At 35.4% G+C, this 21182-nt stretch overlaps 1 protein-coding gene across 1 annotated transcript in view; it reads left to right on the forward strand.

Annotated features, from left to right (window-relative positions):
- The first annotated feature begins 1060 nt into the window (after positions 1-1060).
- The window catches only part of LOC140441081 (UDP-glycosyltransferase UGT5-like), a 29418-nt gene continuing 9296 nt past the window's right edge, over positions 1061-21182 (forward strand). Inside the window, exons 1-3 of the mRNA XM_072531512.1 lie at positions 1061-1582; positions 15871-16689; positions 18328-18547. Coding sequence (XP_072387613.1) covers positions 1327-1582; positions 15871-16689; positions 18328-18547 — 1295 coding nt within the window. The 5' untranslated portion in view covers positions 1061-1326. The remainder of the gene's footprint in view (positions 1583-15870; positions 16690-18327; positions 18548-21182) is intronic.

The raw sequence follows: 21182 nt of genomic DNA on the forward strand, positions 1-21182 counted from the left end.
AAAGGTAGTGGGGGCAAAAATATTGTTAGACAGGAAGTGCCATCTTGAGAGGCCAAATTAAACAAGGAAAGAGAGTCTTTCCTTGTTTAAGAAATCAAATTTAGTTGGGTTATGTTATTATTTGTCCCAACTGTCACATGAAATCTTATTTATATTGAAGTTTTTTAACAATTGTTTTACATTTTATACTGTTATCGTTATTATTTAATTAAAATTTTCTCGTCTAAGACATATTCTGAAAACTATTTTATAGCTACTGTTAATAAGTGTCGGAAAATTTAAATTTGGCGCATTCGCATTTCCGGATATGTCCGCCATCAGAGGCCACTTTTTTGGTCGCCTTTTCATAACGATTAGATTCCCTCTTTTGTCTTTTTGCTCGATGAGTGGCTGTTAGAGTTTGCTTTAAACTACATGTACACGGCTCTGATTCTCTCTAACAGATGGCAGGTACGTTGAAGTGTTCAGTTAACCTGCCTGTGCAGTTAACCTCACTCTACCCTACCCGATTGATCGATATTACCCGAACTTTTTAAGTTTCAAAAATATGTATTTTTAAAATATTTATTTGTAATTATTTTATAATATTTTTGAACAGTAATTGGTTAACTGAATGAACTAAATGTCCATATTATAAGTTTTAAATTCGTAAAAGCTATAGCAAAAGAAAACAGTCTATAACAGTTTTGTCGATATTCCTTCCCCCATACCGTAATTTTAGCATGATAGGTACATTGGACTATAACTTTAAATGTGTAAGACCATTTTAATTACGCACATTTGACGTCGAAATTAGAGTCATCTGATAAGAAGATTGGTTTTAAAGATGAGTAGGAAAAAAGATAAAAATGGTGTAAGCCACTAAAATGTACATTAAAATGTCAAACATATCAACTGCTATTAAATTTTAATTAGTCCCTGTATTTTATATATAATTAGCATTAATATTTGGTCAAGGTTGACGACAACGACACAACGATCAGCAGTAGTCTAGCAGGAACATGCGCATTGTTCACATTCACACGGCGCATCAACGCATACTAGATACTGTAAACATACCAATTTAAAATTCTTCAGTTTCGACTTTGATGAAAGTCTTCAACTTACGCACAGCCGGTACAGCTGTTGTAAAGGTTACTGCCGGCAACCTTGAAATAAACTATTAACAACGCATCTTTATTTTATCTAGTATTATTTATTCTAATAAGTAATTATCTTATCCGCTAAGATACGTACTACAAAAAAACTCACCGTTATTGTTAAATTATACTTTACTCCTGGTATCGGTACGTTAAGTATTATTTTATAAATAATACCAGACACACTATGGACTCGAAAATGACTGCTATCTTTAGTTTAGTGTTAGTTTTTTGTAGTGTAAGTTATGTGAGTCCATTGAAGGTTTTGGGACTGTTTCCCTATGGAGCACCTAGTCATTACTTTTTAGGAAATGAGCTCCTTAAAGGTATCGCAGAAGCTGGCCATGATGTGACTATTATAACAGTTTTCGAAGAAAAAAATCCTCCTAAGAAAGGAACATATCGGCAGCTTGTTTTAAAGGAAGTGTTAAATGTGCAATACGGTAAGAATGATAGTTAAAACTAGTTTATTATTTGCGATTCATGTGAACAATTTTAATTTTCATATCCACCAAAAAAATATAAAAATATAAAAAAAGTCGACCAAACCTAGGAATGCGGATCTATTGTATTTTAATGTTTTCTCTGTAATCTATTTTAAGCATTATGTACACAACTTTCCCGTAAGGAAACCTCGTTGCTGATCTGTTAAGTGTATGAGGGAGCCGATTTATAAGTTCTTGCAAAATTTATGTTGTTTTAGTTTCAGGGTAGTATTTATGAAATTGATACCCCTGTAGTTTTTTAGTTGTTTCTTATCGCACTTTTTGAATAATAGAATTAGTTCGCTTGTCTTCCATTCTTCTGGTATTATTCTGTGTCTTATAATCTTGTTAATTATTGTTGTCAGTTGATTTGTCATTGCCGCTCCTCCTTATTTCAATAATTAATTTGGTATCCCACCTTTACCTGCAGCTTTTCTGTTCTTTTTTTAAATGTCTTTTTGTACTTCATGTTTGCTTATATAAACTTCTTCGTTTATGGTAATTTCTGGTTCTTTTGGTTCCAACGTTGTATGTTATTCTTCTCTATATAACTTCCTTTGCCTCAGCTCTTTGACCTCTTATAACGTGCCATATTTATTTTAGTAAACCATAAAAATCATGCTCCATTTTTTTTTGAGAGGCGTTCCCAGTGTTCGTTTCTAATTCTTCTTAAAAGTACATGCGTTTAATTTCTTTCTCTTCTTCTCTTGTAATCTGTAATCTTCGTACGCTTGCTGTATCTTTGACATGTACTTCGGGTAGCATTTTTTCTTTTCCTTGTATTTTTCCTTCACCTTTGTACAGAAACAGGGAGTTTTTCGTTTTGAGAGAAACTTGTACTCATTTATCTTTATTTCGCCCAGAGCTTCTTTAGCTGAGTCTAAGTTGTTTGCTTTAATTTTGGCCCAGCAGTACTGTAAAGCTACTCGATCCACCTAATAACATTGCCAGCGGAGTTTACTTATAAGGTAAAGGACATATTTCTCAATCCTTTTCCTATTAAATGATCTGAAACTCCAATATAAATTTGATCTTTCAGAATTGCCCCACTATTTTCTGTAATTAGATAGTTTACATGTTTATGCTTTTTATTTTTTCTTCATGAGGTACTCTATATACTCCTACCTCGTATGGAGGCCCCTATGCGGATTAACAAATGACCATTAAAAAGTATCTCTTCCCATTGATTTGAAACAAACTTGACATTTGATTCAAACTTGATTTTTTTAATTAAAAATTAAGTAAGCATATGGGGAAAAAATAAATATGCCTTTATATTTGAATACTTGTATAATTTATAAAATTCTTATAAGAGCTTTCAAAATCCGTACATAGGGTGAAATTTTTTCTATAAACCAAATAAACTAATTTTTTAAACTGATGAGCAGATCCAAAAACTCATCGTTAGATAGTAGCTGTGCCTTCAAAAAAATCTATCGGTTTGCCATTATCAGTTAATTCATAACATAAGTAACATTTAATTCCTGAATAGTCATACGGTTCATCAGCATCACCTATGTCACCGTAGAATTCCGTCGATGCAAACATTTCTTCTTCTTTTAGGTTTTTTTGGGTTTATACTACTTGTTTTTTTAAGTCGATGGCTCTGCGTTACAATGGTCTTCCATATTATTAATAGTACACTGACGATGAAACCACGACCATAGTCAACAACATCTTTGCAAGGTGTCCCTAATACTTAAAACACTTAACTTAATAAGTAAGTACTGAGGTTTTTACAACAGATTGCATTGCTGGGAAATACCGAATGGCGTATCGGTGGCATCTTGGGCGCTTAACCAGTATAACCATTAGTCTCGAGTATTTTATATTGTATCTTCCAAAACCCTTCCAAATACTAGAGTCTTGTCACTCTTTCAAGATGGTGTGGTCTTGTACATTTCAACGATCCAATTGCAGCTGTAACAGCGATACCAAATCATTGAACAAACCAAAGGTCATTAATGCCACGGTTTAGGTTAGTTTAAAAACATTATTTACACCATTATAATTAAATAAAACAAATTTTTGGGACACTTGTATTTGATAATTAGTAACTAGATAAGCTATCAGATAGTAGGCAGAGAGACACCTCTAATAGAAATTTTGACCTCGCAGATCATTATCTTTACAATTTTATATAATATAAAACATACTCCAATATTTCTTTGTTTGTAGGATAAGTCCTCACTTCTCGGCTTATATCAATTATTCTTTTAAATTATGGTACCAGGGTTTCCACGTGACCCTAATTTTCCCGTAATATATACTATATAATACCGTAATATACTATCCTCCTGGTTATATAAATGTACTTTTTTTTTTTTTTTTTTTTTTTTTTTTTTTTTTTTTTGGTGGTGAATCTTCTAAAGACCGTACCAGGTCGTGTCCCCGTTAAGGATGACCTGGCGTGAGTTGGATTCAGGGTGGAAGGATCCATCCGCACGCAGTCCCCCCAGAGGAGTCGTGCTCACAGATACACCCATAGCTCCCTGCCTGCCAACTAAAGTCCACCCCCTTTTATACAGGCTACTCATGCGGTAGGTCCTCTTCAGACCGGTGCATCGCATGAATAGCCCATAGACCATCCCCTCTCTCTCTCTCTCTCTCTCTCTCTCTCTTTCGCCCTCTCTCTCACTCTCTTACCTACCTTTGCTGTAGATTCCTCTCCAATATCTCCTTCTTTCTGACAATTTGAGTTACTGCCTCCAATATTGCCTTGTACTCAGTCTCTCCTCTCATTGCTACCTGCATTATGGTATTTGTACTTACCCTACCTAGCTTTCTGTACAATTCGTTTCTGTCCTCATTAAATCTTCTGCACTCGAATACACAGTGCTCGGCCGTGTCAGCCACTCCACAGTCTGTGCAATTTCCATCCGCAACCTTCCCTATCCTTTCTAGATAGGCCCTGAAGGAGCCGTGCCCTGTTAGGAACTGGGTGAAAAAGTAATTGGTATCTCTGTCCCCGCACTTCATCCAGTCTGCGATATTTGGAATTAATACCCTCGTCCAGGCCGCTCTATGCTCATTTGTCCATTCTTCCTGCCATTCCGTTATGCTCCTATTCCTGGCTATTATTTTCTCCTGCTCATCCTTCCCGTAGGTTTCTGCCCTTTCTTTCACCATCAAGTGGATGGGTAACACACCCGCGATCACTTGTATGGCCACCGTTGATGTTGTTCTGTATGCACGTGCTACCCTTAGTAGTGCTTTCCTTTGGGCGTTCTCTAGCATTCGTCTATATTTCTTGATGTTAAGCACTTGTTGCCATACCGGTGCCGCGTAAAGTATAGTAGAGTGGACCACTTCCATTAGAATTCTCCTTTTGGCGGTCCCCGGACCCCCCACATTGGACATAATCCTTGTCAGCGCCGCAGTCCTCACCTCTGCCTTGCTAACGACATATTTCACGTGCTCGCCAAAAGTTCGCCTCGTATCTAGGACTACTCCCAAGTACTTCACTTTTTTGGCAAGTACGATCCTTTCTCCCTCCAGGACAAAAACTATATGGTCTCTGGCCCTCGGACCCTTGAGAATCATAGCTTCAGTTTTCTCGGCCGCTAACATGAGATCTCTGCTTCCCATCCACGTCTTCACTTTGTTGAGGGCTCGATTCCCTCTCTGCATGATTGACCAGTTTTCATCGTGTTCCACCAGCACCACCAGATCATCCGCATATGCTATTGCCTGTACGCCGGTGCCCAGGTCGGTCTCCAAAATCTCGTTGTAAAGAACATTCCAAAGCAATGGCCCCAGTACGGAGCCTTGCGGCACTCCTGTCGTGGTTCTCATAGAGTTACCTCTCGCAATGTTGATGCATCTATCTGTGAAGTAGTTCCTAACCAAATTCTGCAAATAGGAAGATATCCCCAAGTCGCCCAGTAGTCTGACGATAATTTCCCAGCTAGCGCTATTAAAAGCATTTCTTATATCAAGGAAGAAAGCCACCATCCATCTGCTCCTACATATGGATATCTCCCTCTTGATCCTGCTTATAGCCTCTACCGCAGATTTCCCTTTCCTGAACCCATACTGCCGGTCGGATATGCCACCCCTCTCCATTATTTCCCTCTCTAGCCTTGTCTTCACAAGAATCTCAAAGACTTTGCCTAAGGTATTTAACAGGCATATAGGTCTGTACGCCCCGGGCTCCTCTAATTCCTTTCCTGGTTTAGGGATAAGTATGAGATTTGCCGTTTTCAGGTCTCCTGGGAACTCTTGTCTTATTAGCAGGTTGTTCATAATATCCTGTACCCATTGCACTTTATCCTCAATGATGGTTTTTATTATCTCGGGTACCACTCTATCCGGTCCAGGCGCTTTTCCTGCTTTGAGCGTTTTGCCAGCTTCCGTCACCTCTTCCCTTGTGAATTCAGTCACCGGTGTCTCTAATTGGAGTGGTATAAATCTTACTTCTTCCCTCTGTGGGAAAAGAGCCTCAGCCAGTTCTTTCCTTCGACTTTCCTCGATCTTAAAGAAGCCTCCTGTCCCTTTAAAACTCTTGACAACTATTCGGTAGGCGTCTCCCCAGATATCATTTTCAAGATTTTCGCAAAGTTCTTTCCAACATCTCCTTTTTTCGCCATTTATTTCTCGCACCAGCTCTTTCTTCATGGCTTTTAATCTTTCTACCTCCTCTTCCATCACTCGATGCCTCCCTCTGTCCCTCGTGACTTTTCTTCTTAGCTCGATGTAGCCTCTTCTTATTTCTTCAATCCTCTCCGTCCACCAATAGGGACGACTGTTTGCTCTCCTTCCCCGCGGACTGCACCTTTCTGCTATATCTTTTATTTTCTCGTATCCCTCTTCGAAGTTTCGGGCCTCACCTTCCATTCCTTGAATTTCCTCTTTAACTCTTCTTTTGTCAAGATATTTCGACCTGCCTCCCTCCCTTGGTTTTGTTACGTTTCCTCTAATTTTAAGCAAAATGTATTTGTGATGAGTGAATATTTCTCCATCCAGAACGTCCCACTCTGCCACCTTTCTACTTATCGGCGTCGTTGCCATTGTGACGTCAATATGTGTCTGACTTTCTCCTCTGACGAAGGTCGCCTTACCGTTGTTGAGTACCACCAAATTTAGAGTCTGGATAATCTCATTCCACATTTCTCCCCTCTCGTCATTCCTTGGCGCCCCCCATGAAATAGACTTTGCATTCAGATCCCCAGCAACGATTAGTCTTTTTTTTTCCTACTATGGTTTCTGCTATTTCCTCTACCAGATTCTTATAATCTCCTAGTGGGATATTAGGGGAGATATATGTCGCCACTATTGTGACGTTCCCAAGATCCAGGATCAGAAATCCGGCTTTCCTCTGGCAGGTTTTCACCCCCAGCTCTCTATTTCTAGTGTAGACTGCTACATCTTGCCTTTTGTCCGTGATCCAGCCTCCTTGGGCTGTAATCTTTTTATTTGGCTCGGACACTATCAGCAGGTCCGCTTTTAATTCCTGTCCCCTGATCCTGAGCAAATCATGTGCCGCCCTACATCTCCCCAAATTCACCTGCACTATTATCAACCCTTTAAATTCATCCCCCGTAGAGTCGAATTTAAAGGCCTAATCTTCCTCCTACCGGCGCACTTGCGCCTCTTCCCCTAGAGTCTCTTTCGGCTACGAGCTTCCTGAACTCAGGACAGTATTCCGAGTCTGTCCTGTGGTCCTCGCTGCAGATTCCACAATGTGGCGCATTGTTGCATTCCCTGGCGCTGTGCCCTTCCTCCCAACAGTTCAGACATTTGTCCCTTGCAGCCCTTTCTTTACATTTGTCTCTGGTATGCCCGAAGTGCAGACACGAGTAGCAGCGTATTGGTCGGTATCTGGGTGCCATGACCTTACAATTCACCAGTCCTATCAGGACCTTTCTCTGCCGTATCAGTGCATCAGCTGCTGTTCTACTAGCTTTGACTACTACCGTATCTCCCCCAAACCGTCCCCCTTTCCTATTGCAGATTTCAATTGATGCTCCTCCCTCTCTTGGTCCCACAGTGTTTCCCAATGCTATATAAATGTACTATAAATTATCAAATTGGCCATGAAAAAATGTAAGTTTTACTGTAGAAAGTAGTAATAATTATCGTGACACTTAACTAGTTTTATGATCAGGTAATTATTAACATAATATTTGAATAATTGGGAATAAAGTGGCCTTGTTATTATATTTCCAAGGGCCTTTTGTTAGCGGAAATTATAATTATTATAATTATAAGTGGAATACTCCAGTGGTTGAAAATGTCCCTAAACCCCTAAAAATCATACGAAGAAGCTGTAGATATTTATATACATATCTATACGGATAGAAGATATTTTATTTCATCCGGGAAGATATTTTATTTAAAATATTGATTTTACGCGCGTAACTGACATTCTTTAAGCGTTGATTCGGAGAGTACAGTTCATTCTGCACAAAAATTTTACAGATCCTTGGTAAATCGATGTTTTCCATTTTCACAAGGAAACAAAGTTCCTGTATTTGGCTGTATACCATATATTAAAAATTTGGATAAAATCCTTTATAAAAGGTATATAAAAAAACCCAGTTGGGCTATGTTGCATTGACAAAACGTTTTCGGAATAAATATTCCATCATCAGTGTCAAATTAATACATGGATGTAGCCACTAAATATGTGGGTAAAAACCCTTTAAAAATTATTAAATAAGATTTGATCTACATTATGTCTAATTTACATTTAAGATGTTAAAGTTACCGTTGGATAGGTAACAGGGCGACATATGACTCTACCATTAGTTGCGAGTCCTGAGACGGTATGTCTACGAGGACTTTGTCAAAGCAACAACTCTGTTGCTTTGACAAAGTCCTCGTAGACATACCGTCTCAGGACTCGCAACTAATGTAGAGTCATATGTCGCCCTGTTACCTATCCAACGGTAACTTTAACATCTTAAATGTAAATTAGACATAATGTAGATCAAATCTTATTTAATAATTTTTAAAGGGTTTTTACCCACATATTTAGTGGCTACATCCATGTATTAATTTGACACTGATGATGGAATATTTATTCCGAAAACGTTTTGTCAATGCAACATAGCCCAACTGGGTTTTTTTATATACCTTTTATAAAGGATTTTATCCAAATTTTTCCATTTTCTTCCCACTACGAGAGACTGTTTTAGAGGAAGGCCTAGTTTTTTGCATGTTTTTCGCTTGTTCGTGTAGTTTTTCGAGATCAAATCTTTGACTACTAACTAGAGTGAAGACTTTTTTGGAAGCAGACATTCTTATGAGCTGTAGTGCGAAAGAAAGGCGCAGCAAACTGATAGTGGCTATATTTTTTAGATATTTGAGTAATGCAGTATAATTTGAGGTACACCAATCATATGGTCATTTTTCCGAATTCCAAACAGCGACGCAGATAGAATGGATATGTAATCCTTTTTCACCTAGTGACTGCAACATTTCTCTTGGTATTGTGTTAATGCCTGGAGAGTTATTTGTCTTTACCGATTTAATTGCATCTTTTACTTCAAACAGCAAGACATTAGGTACTCTAGGGTAGTCGGAGGGCCATAGATTTTCTGCAGGAATCTCGTTATGTTTATATAAATCGCTACAATAGTTAGGTTATCGGTCTTTAGATTATCTTTTTCATCCATCAATCCACCACATACCACGTGTAAGTTTTAAATTCTGTGGTAAAGAGTTTGATCTTTCGAAATAAATCTTTCGGTTCATTTTGACAACCGTGTTCTTATATTTCTCCGCATATTTGGGAGATGTAATCCGCTTTGTCTTTGCGGCATTGCCTTCTTATTTCTTTCGATAATACTCTGTATTTATAGTTTTATGTTCTTTTCTGCATTGAATCACAGTCCAAGTGTCATAAGTTATCCATGGCTTACGAGTTGTGGTCGTGGAAACCGGTGTCGTATAGTTTTCTGCGGTCTCGGTTATTTTGTCTCTGAGATAGATCCAAGTATTTTCACAACTATCTCCCAAATCTAAATAAAAATTTTGTTTTAAGTCCTGTTGTAATTCACTAATTTTTAAGGAGTTAAGGGACATGATTTTACTTAGGCCCTTTTAAGGACTTTAAGAAATTAGGAACGATCATAGAAACTATACTAACCATCTAATAAAAAATATAATACAAGATAACTGCAATATGAAAGTACTGAAAGCAAAAAACTCAAACGGCACAAGAAAAATCATAGAAATAAAAAATGAGAAAAACGTCACCGTCCGAAACAGAAAGGAAATAAGCGAGGCCATTGAAAAATTCTACACTAAATAATTATACTCGGCAAATACACAACCACAACAACGACGTACTGAACGAACAATAATTAACACCGGCTCAGAAGAAATACCGGACATAACCGACTATGAAATAAGAATGGCCCTAAATCAACTAAAAACGAATAAATGTCCGGGAGAGGATAAAATTACAGTCGAAATGTTGAAAATCGGTGGAAGAAAAAATAGAACAGGTATTAAATATTTTATTTAATAAAGTAATTGATGAAGGAAAGATTCCTCAAGAATGGTACAACTCCGAAGTCATTTTACTATTCAAGAAAGGAGACAAAGCAAACATCGAGAATTACCGACCAATATCCTTGCTCTCACATCTGTATAAATTACTAACTAAAATCATAACCAACCGCCTAACACATAAGCTCGATTTCTATCAACCTATCGAGCAGGCTGGATTCAGAAAACATTTTAGTACCATAGACCACTTGCACACCGTAAGAACACTGATAGAAAAATGCACCGAGTATAATGTTCCAATTCATATGGCGTTCGTCGATTTCCATAAAGCATTCGATTCCATCGAATTATGGGCAGTGCTTGAATCTCTAGAAAATGCAGGTATAGATTCAAGATACACTAACATAATTAAAAACATATATGAAAATGCCACCATGCAGATAAAGCTGGACGAAAGCACAAAAACTAATCCCGTAAGACTACAACGGGGAGTAAGACAAGGAGACACCATCTCTCCCAAACTATTTACCCTTGCTCTAGAAGACATTTTTAAGAAACTAGAATGGAACAATAAGGGTATCAACGTCGACGGATCATACTTAAACCACTTGCGATTCGCAGATGACATAGTTTTAATAGCCGATAATATCCAAGAACTAAATGATATGTTACAACAATTAAATGCAGTTTCAGGAGCGGTAGGCTTAAAAATGAACTACAGCAAAACAAAAATACTGAGCCGAGACCAGACAAATATAACAATACAAAATAATACCATAGAAAATGTTGAACATTATGTATATCTAGGTCATGTTATCAAACTAGGAAAACCAAATCAAGATGCTGAAATTAAAAGAAGAACACAACTGGCATGGGGCACTTTCGGCAAATTAGCATATATCTTGAAAAACACCTCCATTCCTGTAAACTTAAAGAAAAAGGTGTATAACACATGCATACTACCAGTTTGTACTTACGGCTTGGAGACAGTAGCCCTTACCAAAAAATCTGCTAAAAAATTAGAAACAACACAAAGAGCAATGGAACGAATCATGCTTGGAATATCACTAAGAGACAAGATTAGAAACACCGAGATAAGACGTAGAACGAAGATTAGAGATATTGTGGAAGAAATTGCAAAAATGAAATGGCGCTGGGCAGGTCACGTAGCCCGATATAATGACAACAGGTGGACACGGAGAATTCTAGAATGGAGACCAAGGACGACAACAAGAAGCACGGGAAGACCTCAAAAAAGATGGGTAGATGACATAAGAACAGTGGCAGGCAAACAGTGGATTAGATTGGCGCAAGATAGAGAAAGATGGAAGCAATTGGGAGAGACCTACATTCAGGAGTGGATGGAAAATGGTTGACAAAGAAGAAGAACGACTTTAAAACGAAGTTGAATTTTTAGTACTAGGAGTTATTAGTCGCTTTCACAATTTGCACGGGTATGTTTTACAGTTGGTGGTCGAGGTTTTCCATCTTGATCTTATAAGGATTTAATCTATTTGATTTTTTGTTCGTCCATCTGGGCTTCGCAATGTGTACAATCTACGTGGGTAATGCTAAGAAAACGTGTTTTTAATTGCAAGATATGTTCTACACATAGATCCACAAGATGGTCACCTTTTACATTCCTCTGCACTAGTCCATTACTCTCCAATATTTCTTCAATATTTTCGTTATATGACCCTACTTTGGCATAAAAATCTCCTAGGATTGTGACTAGTTCATAATTGAAGATAGCGCTAATAATTTTTTCTTGACGACCATAGAACCTGTCAGTCTTTATCTTGTACAGCTATTGTAGGTGCATATATCTGTATATGGTGTAGTGTATTGGTGGATATTCGCATTTTAAAGGCTATTAGTCTGTCATATTACAATATTATATCCAATCACGCTGTCGTTCAGTTTGGAGTGTAGAATTATTGCGTCTCCATTTTTGTACTTACATTATCTGGATTGAAAAGTAGATTGTCAGCAGTAGTTTTAAAATAATCTTTACTTCTCCAGTGAGTTTTTGAGAGTTGAAATATCGAAAGATTCTGGTTTGATGTTTGTGTCATGTCTTTTTCGAGTATTTGCAGCTTTCCAGGATTTTGGATCAATCTCTGAACGTTCCACGTTCCAATTCTTTGACACTTTCTTAAATTTGGTTTAGATTTGGATTTAGTAGCACAGTTTTGGCAGCCGGTAACATATTTTTGTTACTGTCATACTGATTTCCCTTTGCCTTCTGCACCGCAATACTACAACCATTCAAACTGCTTCAGTCATTTTTGTGGTAGTTCAATTTCAAACCGATCAAGGATCATTTCCTATGCGCCTTGAGCTGGTTCTGATGATCGCTGCTGGCCTTCATCAGCGAGGGAAGATGAAACAACACACTATACTTATAGAAATGTTATACAAAGCTTTGTTTTATTTGTTTCAGCGAAGATTTATTGTGTGTTTAGATTTTAATGGACACAGTTTTTACCAATTTTGGTAGTTTTATGTTAAATTTTAATAATTGTATATACCTGTATATAATTCATGTTAAATCAAGTGTGTTTTTTGATATTGAAATATATACTTGACATAATATATTATTTTATCAGTTTGTTGTTAATAACGATATATTATATTTACTTTTAATAAAAATATATATTGTAGACAAATACTTCAGATAAAACTTGCAGCCGATGATTTTCGGCTTATTTTAATTCTGATAAAAGCTAAAAACAAATAGTTGTTTATCTATTTTATTTCTAAAAATACATTGATAGCATGAATCAAAAGGATGTTATCATTGAATTACTTGAACACAACTGGTTTGTGGTATATTTAATCAACATTTCAGATTCAAAGAGATTTAAAGTTTTTTTTTGGCAAAAATGCTTAGATCTAGTTGAGTAACGGTTGAAAACTAGTTTTATCAGCAATCGGTCCAAATAAAACCTGTGTCGGCCGATGAAGCGAATGGTTTTGATTAGTTGGTTTATAATACAATGTTAAATGTGGCAAAATGGTGGGCATCGCATGACCAATTTAAATTAACTTTTAAAATGGTTATTCAGGTTTTCCAAAAAAAGCCATGCTTTTGTTCACAACAAAGTTATCATTCTGAAAAATTAATAGATTAATATTTATTGTAATATTGTTCTGAAACTATTTTCTTGTGGAATTTTAAAGTATTTACTATTTAAATGGAAATAAACCACAATTAAAGGTTAAAGTACGTTTATTGACGTTTCAATTTCCACTTCGGAAATCGTTCTCAAAATACAAACATTGAAAATGTTTCTTGATGACCGGAAGTATATTAATAGATTTAAATTCATCCGCCTTAATAGTATTTTTAATTTTTGGTATTGGAACAATTGTACTGATTTTTAATAAATCTGGAAATATGGATGATCTAAGACAAGTATTTATAAAATTCAAGATAATCTGACCACAAGTTACATAAAACTCTTTTTCCGTCGACCGCTCATATATGATTAATTTTAACACCCTCAAAATAATTGATTAATGACCCCTATTAATGAATGATTTTCTATTAATGAACGATTTTATTATAGGCAATACAACATACATTGCTTGTATAAATTAATTTAACCACATTTAACGCTCTGTGATTGGCAGTTACATGTGGTGTAGGCAACCAAACATACCTATTTATATTCCCACTAAAAAATTATTTAAAATGAAGTAGCCGCTGTAAGTACTGTCTGTCATTGTATGTCATTATTTATCGTTAAGTAAATAAAAATTTAAACTAAGATATTTTTATTTCTGAAAAGTATGGCCGACGAAAAAGTTTTGTAACGGACTCGTGAATTAAAATGGCGATTAACAATCTCGAACATTAACGCATTAACGTTAATATATCTCAATTGTTAATCGCCCTTATTAATACACATAGTTAAATAACTATTAACATTTTGGAGTATTTCATTAATGTTACTCTTATTATCTAACGACTTAACCATGACTGCCAAGTCACTCAGTGACAGTAACCCAAATTCATGAATACTGGGATACAAATTCTGACTATCATAACTCCATAATTCTTGGGAGTCGATAGTTTCAAGAATTTTCCCAATTATTGATACGAAATACTCACCAAACTGACGCAAAATATCAACTTTGTTAATTAGAATACATAACGGATTCTGAACCTTAAATTCAGTGTGATAAGGGAATTTTTGACAATTATTGTTAATAAGTGTTCTTAGCGTTTAGCACATAAGTCTAGAATTTTTGTACCTATCATATACTTACTTTACTTTACTTAATCAGTAGACCCATTTGTACTTTTCGGTGTTGGGCCGTTTAAAATACAATTCATTAAATAACAATATTTGACAGTCTTCTGAGGTGTCCTAGCTCTTAACGAACTTTCTCCATTCCTTCCTATTGGATGCTATCTGTGTTGCTTCCTGCCAAGTCTTACCCTTATACCTATCTCTACCTATCATATATATAATTTCAAAATTTCACGTTGAAATGAAGTTTCACGTTGAGTTAGAATTTATTTAGAGGGCATCACGTGACTAAAAACGACCTCACTTCGGCCATATTGTTTTGCCACTTTTGACAGATCGTATATGTTTATTTACGTTTGTTGTTTTTCGAATATTTTGTTTTATAATACTTTTATAGAAACTGTAATAATATATTGTGATAGTGCATAATAATGGTTTCTTGTTCTCAACGTAGTTGCAGTGGCAGAAGCAATGTTAATAAAAAATCTTCAGGAATAACGTTCTACAGGTTAGCATACAAATATGTAAACAAAGTAATGGCCCGTACTTCAGAGAATAAATTAATAGTATTTGACTGTATTAATTTATCTTTATGTATAATATATCGTGTTTTTAGTGTTTACCGCGGGATAAATAAATCATAGTTTATTAAAAATGTATTGCACTTTTTTAGATTATGATTAAATCTTCTGAATAATTAGTCATATTTTTATAGTAGTTTTAATATTATTGAGTCCGGCCATGATCCCACCGCCATATTGATATCACAGTTAGCCACGCCTACCTACGCCGTTTTTAGTACATACGTTAATATGCTCATAGCTTCTCCATAGATTCTAACTCGATGTTCATAATAGACCCTTACACCCTAAATAATACAGTTTGTTAAGATCATGTTGTTAAGAAGATTTATAAAACATAAAAATATACAGGATGTTCCATTAAAAATAAGTATGTACTATGCTAGACTTATGATTCTCCATGTACTTACATTCAAATTTATGTTTTAAAAAAAGACGTTTGAATTTAAAAGTTGACATGTACTAGCGTTTTTTATAATTTTCTAAAATAAGGACCAAAACAATTTTATTCCATAAGTAGTTTCCACACTGCATAATTTCAAAATTTTGACCCTGTTATATTCATAATGGACCCTACGTGATATTAATTGTTGATATTGGGTTGTTAAGGAACTTTTAAAAATATTAAAATATACGGGGGTGTTCCATTAACAATAAAGCTCTTATGTTTAAAAAGCGCATATTTATATATATATATATATATATATATATATATATATATATATACATATATATATATATATATATATATATATATATATATATATATATATATATATATATATATATACATATAGAACTTAACGGGTCTCACCGTGTTTTATAATTTTTCGAAACAAGGACAGAAATAATTTTATTCCATAAGTGATTTTCAGGCTATATATCTATATCGTTACATCTCATATTTGATTTATTACTTAAAATGTTAATAATGTTTGTTTGGTTTTAGAATTGTTCGCAAACATGTCCAACCTCGATGATGAAGACTCGTACGCATCGAAAAGTTCTTTTGGTATGCTCAGCATTTTCAATATGGTTGGCTTAACTGTAACAGAAGCAACGTTATCTCATCCTACAGTGCAAGCATTGATAAAGTCAGGCGAAAAGTTTGATGTTATGATACTAACACAATATGCAGTAGAAGCAACAAAAGCACTAGCTGCACATTTTGGCGCTCATTTAGTCCTATATAATGATAACGCCGCAACTTGCTGGGTAAACCACTTTGTAGGAAACTCAGGTTTACCTTCGTTGAATCCTGAATTAATATTTGATTTTCCACAACTGATGAACTTTAAGCAGAGATTAACGAATACTTTGTACACGATAGCAGCTTATGTGAACCATAATTATGTACAATATCCAGCTCATGCCGAGCTAATAAAGAAATACGTATCAAAAGATATGGACTTGACCAAAATTCAATATAACGTCTCATTGGTACTCTCAAATTCACACCCTAGTTTAAACAATCCAGCACCGGCAGTTCCATGCATGAAAGAAATAGCAGGGTACCATGTCAAGGAACCCAAACCGTTGCCTGCCGATCTTAAAAAGTATTTGGATGAATCTAAGAACGGAGTCATTTATTTCAGTATGGGTTCCAATATTTACAGTAACAGCTTTCCAAAAGAGAAAAGGGAGAGCATTATGAAAGCTTTCTCCAAAAGAAAAGAAAACATTTTGTGGAAATTTGAAGATACAGACTTGCCAGGAAAACCTAAGAATGTGAGGATTGAAAAGTGGTTGCCGCAATCAGATTTATTAGGTAATTGTTTTGATTTACTAAAACTGAAATATGTGTCTTTACCAGGTTATTACCGGTTACGTTATATGTTACTTTACCTCTATCTTGAATGGTATTAAATTTAGTGTGAGATCAAAAACCAATTTATCATTATGGAAATTATCTTAATTTTTAAGGTTCAGTCACTGATAATACAAGTCTGCAAAAGATCTAGTCTATAAGACCTTATTGGTCTTATAGACTAGATTGTAATAATGGGAACTTCATACTAATGTCAAATAAAAAAAAATTTGATCTCCTTTTTCCATCTCCTTGATTTCTTGATGGAAACGCTTCTCTTGTTCTTTAGTCATAGTTACCCAAGTTTTTCTCCCTCCTCCGAAGTGAATAAAATGTACTTTTAAGCTCATGAGACACACAACATCCTTAAATGCCATCCATCCTTCTAGCAGGAGATCTGTCATGATACTGGACCACTCTTGATCTGCCAGATGTCTTCTGCTAGTAGTGCCGAGGTACCTGTAACCTTTTTAACAAATTATTTGAAAAATTCTTAAATTTTGAGAGAAAGTTTACAAACTATTTCATAAGTCGTAGCTTTATACGAAGGGAAGTAAGGAGAATTTTTCTGGGGGTTCCAAGTTTTCTTGCAAAACATTGTTTTGTCTACCGTAAGCGTCCTTGACTCGCCCATTCGCCCATAATAAATAATTTTTCTATCTTGACTGTCCCATAGACATAAAACACAAGGAGAATTTGGTGTAACCACCTTGTTTTCCAAGCAGAACACACATTATTTACAGACTACCTCACATTTGTCTTCGTGATCTTCTTAATTGAGTTTTTGAAGAATCCTTAAAGTTTTTGTTAGTTTCTTTCAAGAACAATCAAAGTTTTAATGTCACCACAATAGATTAGATTTTCTTCTTGGGTAAAATGAGGCACAAAAGTCTTTTTACGATATCTGAATCAAGAAAAAGACATTCTAGGTAGCAATCCTTAAAGTTTTCGTAAGTTTCTTTCACGAACAATCAAAGTTTGAATGTTACCACAATAGATTAGATTTTCTACTTGGGTAAAATAAGGCACAAAAGTCTTTTTACGATATCTGAACCAAGAAAAAGACATTTTAGGTAGCATTGATTTTAACTCTTGAGCTGACATTCGAGCAGTTCAGCAACATCTTTGGGAGATCCAGATTTCTTAAAAAATTCATTTAACTCTTCCTGGAAGAACAATTTTGATCTAATGTCGTCTTTTAAGACAGCTTGAATCTTGATTGCCATAAGATTATACTTCACCTTCATCTGAGTCTGGTATATCTCCTAATATAGCAGGGAGATTTCGCACATGTGTTTCTGCTTCTTGAGAAAGAGGAGAAATAGCTGAGGTGAGATTTTAGTATAAAATGGAATGCCTTGATTTTGATTTAAAACCTTTGACGTTGTACCAACAGACTATGATTCCTTTGCTCTTGCCATACCGTAGGTACCCCAAAGCGGGAACTGTTGTTTTTATCCGAAAATTGAAGGTCCTACACATATCTTTTGAGGATCATTTTATATAGATCTTGTCATATTTTAATACCTTTTGATCTCCAACTACAAATAATATCATGGGACCTGATTTAGTTCATGTTAAAGTTTTAATTATTTTTAGCTCATCCAAATGTTAAACTATTTATTACTCACGGAGGATTCCTGAGCACTATCGAAACTCTTTACCACGGAATACCAACTGTATCAGTACCGGTTGTTAACGATCAACAAACCAATGCCAGACAAGCAGAAAAAAATGGTTATTCTATTGTTGTCGACTACAATACACTTACAGAAGAACAACTTTCGGCAGCTATAGAGAAAATTCTCTCTGATCCAAAGTAAGTATTTTACTGTTCTTAACCAAATAAGATTTTGTAAGTACAAACTGTAGATTGTAGCCCCCTAAAATATATATTTGTACTATGTATATTAAATATTAAATGTGGAAATAAAGCCTACAATCCATTTAAGACGACAAAAGGACTTCTACAAGGCTGTGCTACGTCCCCTACTCTGTTTAAAATATTCTTGGAAAAGACACTCAAACCATGGAGGAGAAAGTGCGAAGGAATGGGCATACCAGTAAGAGACGAATACCTATACACCTTAAGTTTTGCCGACGATCAAGTAGTCATCGCACAAGATGAAGAAGATCTCAGCTTTATGCTCAGAAAACTAGAAGAAGAATATAAAAACAACGGAATGGAAATAAACTTAGAGAAAACCGAATACCTAACAACAGAAAACAAGGATAAGAGAAACCTAGAGATAGACGAGGGAAGACAAATAAATGGAACAGATAAATTCAAGTATTTAGGAACCATAATATCGAACCAGGGAACAACAGAAGAAGATATAAACAACAGACTGAGACAAACAAGAAACTGTATAAGACAACTAAACTCAGTGTTGTGGGATAAGAACATTACGATAAAGACAAAAAAGAGAATATATAATACCCTGACAAGAAGTATCCTGACATATGGGTCCGAAAACTGGACAATAAACAAGAGAAATAGAGGTAGAATAAGAGCAGTAGAAATGGAGTTCCTGAGGAGAAGCTGTAGACTTACAAAAAGAGACAGAATCGAAAACGCAGAGATTAAGCGGAGAATGGGAGTGCAATCAGACATAATCGACTATATAGAAGAGAAGAGACTATCCTGGTACGGCCACGTCAGAAGAGCGGACAGAGGACGCTGGATAAACAAAATCACAGAATGGAGCCCGATTGGAAGAAGAAAGAGAGGAAGACCCCGAAGGTCATTCAGAGATGAAATCGACGAGGCTATGGAGAAAAGAACCCTGCGAGATGGAGACTGGAATGACAGGGAAAATTGGAGAAAACGGTTGAGTGAAGGAAGACAGTGAAAACTGTGGATATCCTTAGTAGTAGTAGTACTATGTATAGTACCTCAATATAACAATGAACCTTATATAGTGCCATAAAGTGAATAATTATGGGAATTTGGGCAAACAATGTTGACTCAGACAAAAATACATGGCGAAAGAAGAGTGAAGATAGAGAAAAACGAGAAGAGGTAGAGCAGGTTCCATCAAGTACAGGTAAAGATATCCGAACAGGAAAACATATACGCACTGATAGAGATCAGTACAGTATTGGAACTATATTCTCCACCATTATCGCATCTTAAACTGGCAATCTTTTTTTCGAATTTTTACTGTACCATATTTTTGTGTTCTCTAAAATATTTTACATCCATTTATATTTAAATGGGAATAAGCCACAATTAAAGGTTAAAATACGTTTATTGACGTTTCAATTTCCACTTCGGAAATCGTTCTCAAAATACAAACCTTGTTCAACAAAAAATAAATTACATCTATGATATTGTAACCTTTCGCGGATCATGGACAAGCTGGCTCTATGTAGAATGTTGTTCAACCTTCTGCTTGAATATGCTGGACGTAACTTCAAGCCCTTTGGTATTAGGTTGTTGTCTCTACATCTTCGTAAAAATTTGATTGAATTTTGACAATGTGCCAGTTTCTTGTATAGAATTTCCAATCTCCGAAAATTTTGAATAACGCTGGGCCCATAACGGTTTCTTAATATTGTTCTGAAGCTATTTTTTTGGGGCATTTTAAATTAATTTATATTTAAATGGGAATAAGCCACAATTAAAGGTTAAAATACGTTTATTGACGTTTCAATTTCCACTTCGGAAATCGTTCTCAAAATACAAACAAAAAACAAAATGTTTGTATTTTGAGAACGATTTCCGAAGTGGAAATTGAAACGTCAATAAACGTATTTTAACCTTTAATTGTGGCTTATTCCCATTTAAATATAAATTAATTTAAAATGCCACAAGAAAATAGCTTCAGAACAATATATTTTACATCCTTTTTAACTTTAATAGATAATATTATAAACAATACAAATAATTGAAAATCCATCAATAAAAGTTACAATATAGTTTTATCCATTACGACTTAGTCTTGCCACATCTGTATAAATTATTTCTAATAATGTTTTAGCATCAGACCTTTTAGGTCATTTTATCATTAACACATGGTTCACAAAATTCAACTGCTTAATTTAACATTTTCTAGGACCACTACATTTTTCTACATAACCTATATATCATAGTATTGTTCTGAAGCTATTTTCTTGTGGCATTTTAAAGTAATTATCTTCCACTTCGAAAATCGTTGAAATTGAAACGTCAATAAACTTATTTTAACCTACAATTGTGGCTTATTCCCATTAACCCTGCATTGGTGTGGTGGGGTATGATACACCCCACGCATGCAAAAAACGGAATTTCTCTCAAAAACAGCACCTTACCGCCCTCTATTGTTCAGTAGCTGTTACTAAAATATCATTCTATCGAGTAGCATTGTTATTTTCATAATTTCTTCAATACTGATTGATATAGATGTCATAATATGCCGCAAGGGTATGTCACACTCCACCACACCTCCGCCGTCAGTCAGTTTATCATTGTT

The sequence above is a fragment of the Diabrotica undecimpunctata genome, chromosome 5, assembly GCF_040954645.1.
Source record: "Diabrotica undecimpunctata isolate CICGRU chromosome 5, icDiaUnde3, whole genome shotgun sequence".
Classification (NCBI taxonomy): domain Eukaryota; kingdom Metazoa; phylum Arthropoda; class Insecta; order Coleoptera; family Chrysomelidae; genus Diabrotica; species Diabrotica undecimpunctata.